Source organism: Cariama cristata, unplaced genomic scaffold, assembly GCF_000690535.1.
Source record: "Cariama cristata isolate BGI_N322 unplaced genomic scaffold, ASM69053v1 scaffold12336, whole genome shotgun sequence".
NCBI lineage: Eukaryota > Metazoa > Chordata > Aves > Cariamiformes > Cariamidae > Cariama > Cariama cristata.
In genome coordinates, this window is record NW_009621592.1 from 1,208 (window position 1) to 7,279 (window position 6,072).

Below are 6,072 nucleotides of genomic sequence, written 5' to 3' on the forward strand. Positions count from 1 at the left end.
ATTTAAACCACTAATTCTACCACAGGAAGACCAAAGCTTCTTTGTTCTTCAGTAACAAATTTAATTCTGCTTTAAAAGGTCTTTCTCTTATGTGTGCCTAAGACATCTTTAGTTGCATTTAGTTAAAAAAAAACCAACAACCTCTAAAACAATAAAATAGACAATAAAATGCTAAACCCAGGACAATAGAAAGAAATAAAGAGATTTGGTTTTTTGTTTGTTTTAAGGAATTTGGGCAACACAGAAAAAATCAAATATGATGAAGAATGAAGAAATTAGTTTTAATGTGGACAGTACCCAAGCCTCTCCCTTCTCCCACTGCCTGCAATCGCTGAGCCCTGTTACAAAGCCGCACAGAACAACTCCATTTGGTGAAGAATTCAGACCGCACCTCTCACATTTCCGCTATGGTCCTCCTCCTCTTGGAGACATGGAAACATTCCAGGGGTCCTTTGAAGGAGGGTCTCGGAAACGCAAGAGCATACCAACAAAAATGCCTCCTTCTATTGCCCTTGAGGGTTGCTCATCACCACCTGACAGACCTGAAGATCACAGCGACATAGGGTCTTCCCATCTCCCCTTGGTGTTCCAACAGCCAGCACAGCCCAAGTACAGTTCCCAGATGATCGACCTCTGCAACTTTGGTTTTCAGTTCTACAGAACTCTGGAGCATTTTGGAGCCAAACCCATTAAGCAAGAACCAGCGAAGCCTAACATGGCATGGCCCAGTAGCCCAGCATTCATGCAAGCTCCTTACCCTTATTATTCTAAAGTCCACCCTGGCTTAATGTTTCCTTTTGTTATGCCACCAAACTTTCATTTCAGGAATCCCTTTCAAATGAAAAGACCTCCAGAGCCACCCTTCAGGAGGGCTGAAGTAAGAGAAGGTGGTGAAAATAAACAGAAAGTGGAAAGAGTAGACGTCAACCTTCAGATAGATGACAGTTACTATGTTGATGTGGGGGGTGAACAGAAACGCTGGCAATGCCCCATGTGTGAGAAGTCCTATACATCCAAGTACAATTTGGTCACCCATATCTTGGGGCACAGTGGCATTAAACCTCATGCTTGCACCCGATGTGGCAAGCTTTTTAAGCAACTGAGCCACTTGCACACTCATATGTTGACACACCAGGGCACTCGGCCACATAAATGCCAGGTGTGCCACAAGGCTTTCACTCAAACCAGTCACCTTAAGAGACATATGATGCAGCACAGTGACATCAAGCCTTACAACTGCAGGATCTGTGGCAGAGGTTTTGCCTACCCCAGCGAGCTGAAAGCACACGAGTCTAAGCACGAGAGTGGTCGAGAGAACATTTGTGTGGAGTGCGGTCTGGACTTCCCAACCCTGGCCCAGCTGAAGAGGCACTTAACGACCCATCGTGGCCCTATACAGTACAATTGCACTGAATGTGACAAGACCTTCCAGTACCCAAGTCAGCTGCAAAACCACATGATGAAGCACAAAGACATCCGCCCATACATCTGCACTGAATGCGGCATGGAGTTTGTGCAGCCCCACCATCTCAAACAACACTCCCTAACTCACAAGGTAAGCCAGCATGGGTTGCCCTCTCACCTTGCATCAGAAGGTAGCACAAGGATTACAGGCTACTAAAGATACATCTATGTACCTCCTTGGAAAGAAGATAATCAGTCTATAGAGCCTCATGCTGGCCCTTTGCTAGCTGGAGAGTTTTATGCAGAGCGAACGCCCCAGCAGGACTGGCAACAGTAGAAGCTAGATGTCTCTGTCAGTCTTAAGAAAGTACACACAAAACCTGCTTTGTCATAAACAGGAGTTCAATTAAAACACCTGTATTACTTCCCAAAACCGTATTCACATCTCTCCATTTCTGGGCTTTATCTTTAGAATGACCCTCTGTAACATACATAATTTTATAGAGCTGTATAAGCCCCCCTGAAATTTTAGCAGAAATTTTGTACTGAAAACCAGTTCTGTTGCTTTGCTCCCTTAATTGGGAAGTAGGTGGATTTGCAGCAGACTGCAGCAAAAGAGAGTATATTATTACTCATGAGATTCTGAAGAATCATTATAATGAGACATTTAGGGAATAAAATCAACCTAAGAAAAATTCCTCTTTGTGCATAAGTTATCCAGAATGCCAGTTAATGAAAGTGGACAAGCAGGACCATAATCCCAGCCAATTTATATCAAGTGGCAGTCTTGCCACTGCTGACAGCAATGACAGCAAAGTCAGTTTAGGCTAGGAAACGGCTTTTACCGCTTTCCAGAAAGATTGCTTTCAAAAGTAGGAAAAATGTAACTGTTCCATTCAAGAATGCAGGAAATTGGCTTATCCACCTTTACAAAAATGTTGTTAAGACAAGTCAAAATCCCACACATTTTATAAAAATTTGCTTCCAGCTTTGCATATTTTTCCTTTAACACTCGAATTTTGGCTTTTATATGAAAAACTTCAAAATCATAGAAAGCTACAGCATTTTAGTCTTATAGACACATTTTCTTTTAAAAACTAACAACCTCTGCTTCCACATTTGTTTTTTCTTCCCTACTACATGATTGTAATTTCTGCCTTTTTCGGAGATTCCCTGGTCTTTGGATTTACCATGCAAGATTCTGCTAATTTAAGACTTAGTTGTTTTTTGTCACAGGAAATGCAATGCCCCTGAGCCTTTAGAGAGCTTCTGCTTCTTTGTCCACAGCTGCAGGTGGATTCAGCTGTGAACGTAATTAACAGTACTCAGCTGAGGGAATGCAGCCCGACAGCAGATAGGCAGACACTTCAAGTCGTTGTTGGTGCTCACAGTTTTAGCTTTGCAATTAACTGTGAAAACCACTGACTGGCACAAAAGAAGAGATTATTTCAAGCCTTTTATTTGTAATGGGGGCCTGCAGGAGGAGTAAATCCTCGTTACCTTCAACAAGTTATATTCAAATTCTTAAAGTATTTAGTCGTAAATTTATTGGTTTTCATAGTATCTAAATGACTTTTTGAGGAGCTGGCAGTTAGACTATGTGGCTATGAGCAAGAATATTAAATTATTCATTAGTAAATTGACTGGATGGCCGAAAAGGTACTGCAAATGCTCTGTAAACACCAGGTAAAATGAGATCACTCCAACAGTGCAAGTCCCACTATGAGTGAACAGTTTTTTCTCATCATTGACTGTAACATGTATACCCTTATTTGGTGACATTGCTTGACTGCTTCTTGGTTACTTCAGATGATTTTCTGCAGCTTTCTTCAAAACATGGCTATGCCTTCTTAGAAGCCAATAATGTTCAATTATCAAAGGCAATCATTGCTTTAGTCTCTTAACTGGTTAGTTTTTATTCTTGGTCAGTAAGTGTACACATTTGACCAATACTTTACATAAGCAGCAGGGTAAGACAGGGAAGCTCTGCTACTGACTGTGTCTCATTGATTTGTAAACTTACTGATAGAAACAAAAGTCATTATTTCATTAAGCTTACATCTTGTTCTCAGATACTTGTAAGAATTTGCCAGGAAAAAAATACGTCAGTATCTACTACTTGAGCAAAAGATGTTAAAAGTGAAATAATTTATTACCTGCTTTGCTAATGCAGAATGAATAATTCATATGCTGCTGTATTGAAGGTTAAATGATCTAGAGAACTGTCCATTTAGTGAATTTTCTGATTTTTTTCTTTTCTTCCAGGGTGTGAAAGAGCACAAATGTGGAATTTGTGGCCGGGAATTTACTCTGTTGGCCAACATGAAACGACATGTCCTGATCCATACCAATATCAGAGCCTATCAGTGCCATTTGTGCTTCAAGAGCTTTGTGCAAAAGCAGACTCTCAAGGCCCACATGATTGTTCACTCTGATGTCAAACCCTTTAAATGCAAGGTAAGTGCATTTGGTGGTGGAGGCACTAACCCAGTGGATATTTCTGTGATATTCTCATCCTGCGATGTGGTAGAATTAGAAAAACAAGACTTGGTAAGGCATACTGCAGTTGCATCTAAATTAGCATAAACCAGGCTGGTTTTCTTTCTTTATCCAGATTCTGCCTATGTAGCACAAAATAATGGAGGTAAATATCCACGGTTTAGTCCCTTCCCCTTCAATATCAGTAACTTTCATCCTCAAACATTTTTTTTCTGCTTTGTGAGCATTTAAATTCCATGGCAGTTTGAGGACAGTAAACGTACCTGACCTTTGCTTAGTACAGCCATCCAAACAGAAGTGTAAGTGCTTAATAGCTTGAAACACTGACTGAAAACATAGATCAAGTCACGCACCCTGCAGAGGACCATGGAAAAGCAGCAGCCACTTCTTCACACAGTGATGCTATATGACAGTTCAGGGAAGGACTCAAAGAAAGCCACAGCAAAATACAACTGCAGAAGGGATTTGAATGGGCCAAGTGTAATTACCAGACTGAAATTCAGGACAGGATAGCAGTATCCTAATAAAACAACCTCTGAGACCATCTAGCCTTTTTAGGACCCTGTGCGAATTCCAGTTTGCTGCCTTCCTCCAGCACACTGGAGGATGACATTTCCTTTCCATTCTTTCTTTTCCTCCCTCCCCATAAACTTTTGAGGCTTTGGCTGTCTTGATTGTGCTCATCTCTAATATCTTCCTTATGAATTATTCATGTTGATATTCTACTCAGTATTGGACACTACTTCTGTTCCTTTTACTGCCTATTTGGTTCATTACTGTAGTCATACCTTGTGAAGTCAAAGGTTGTAGGTTTTATTCCCACTTTGATCTGCTCTAAGAGGGCTGTAAATGCGGAGTAGAGCATATTACCCAGTTTATGCCTAAGTAACTGAAGATTGATCTGGAAGCAATTTCTAAAACTCTTTCATCCAACATCTTTATGGAATTAAATATTTTCTTAAAAGGAACATTTCATCGAGAAGCAAAGCTGGATGAAAAATTTTAAATTGAATTATTTTCTCTTGAAAAACGTAGAACTTCAAAATATCATAGGAATATATGGCATTCAGTGATAATTTTAATAGGAAAATGTCAAACCAAATCTTTATGACTTCTTCATTTTGCTTTGATAACTTTGAAGCATTTTACTTTGAAAAAATAACAGCAAGGTCAACTTTAGCATTTTGTTTGATTTAGATTTATGTCCTTTTAAAATGTAATTTTGTATACTAGGACTTATGTTATTCTATATTGATAAAATAATTCCTCTTGCTGAAATGCTGAGGTAGTTCCATGTCGAGTCTGCTGGAGACTTTCATTCTTTGGGGACACCTGGAAACCTGTCTTTTTGTTCCCATTTGGTCAAAGTCCTCCTCTGACCCCTCAAATTTCAGAAAAGAAATTCAATTATTTGATCAGCTGTTCTGGATGCAGTATCTGGACCTACACTATTTTTTAGGTATGTGCAATTAGATGGAACTTTGTGTTCAGATTATGGTTTAATGATGACAAACTGTTAAAACTTGGAGATGGCAATAGTTAGAACTGAGAACTGGGGTACCACCAGTAGGTTTTCCAGCCAGTAACAAAAGCCCTACAGGAACACGTGTTTTTCTTATTTATTTTTTTTTTACATCTCTGTCCCCACCCAGTGTTCCTAGGAGGAAAGAAACAAGTACAGTGAACCAGTTTCTTCTATGGCTGAAAGGGTATGAATCAACATCAGTGCCCCTGAACGGCATGGAGATTGTGACAATAACCAAAGGGAGAATCAGGAATTGCTCTTTGATGTTAGGAACATCCCTTGCCTCTCTGGCAGAGCCCTTGAAAGATTCGAGCAAGTATTTCTGGCTGGTATTCAGAGGGTTAAGGCAATGACCAGATAGCAGCCTTTTGGCACCAAGCTCCTCCTCAGCAGAAGGAAGGATATAGCTGTATGAACAGCCTGCTTAACAATGGCTCACATGTCCCCGGGGAACCGCCTGCAAATAGATTTCATCTTGCTTTCTCTTGTACTTTTCAAAGCTTCCTGTTTTCTCACGGTCCTTTTGGACAGTTTACAGTCTTTCTCCCTCTCCCTCTCTCTTTGAGGAAAGGAACACCCTTCTTATGAAGAAAAAAAAAAAAAAAGAAGAAGAAGAATGCAAGGAAAAGAGAGCACAGAAGAAG

The 6,072-nt window shown here is 40.2% G+C and overlaps 1 protein-coding gene across 1 annotated transcript in view; it reads left to right on the top strand.

Moving 5' to 3' along the window:
* Positions 1-235: 235 nt before the first annotated feature.
* Positions 236-6,072, top strand: part of ZNF366 (zinc finger protein 366) — a 13,702-nt gene continuing 7,865 nt past the window's right edge. Inside the window, exons 1-2 of the mRNA XM_009702023.1 lie at positions 236-1,555; positions 3,670-3,861. Of these exons, the coding sequence (XP_009700325.1) occupies positions 257-1,555; positions 3,670-3,861 (1,491 nt within the window). The 5' untranslated portion in view covers positions 236-256. The remainder of the gene's footprint in view (positions 1,556-3,669; positions 3,862-6,072) is intronic.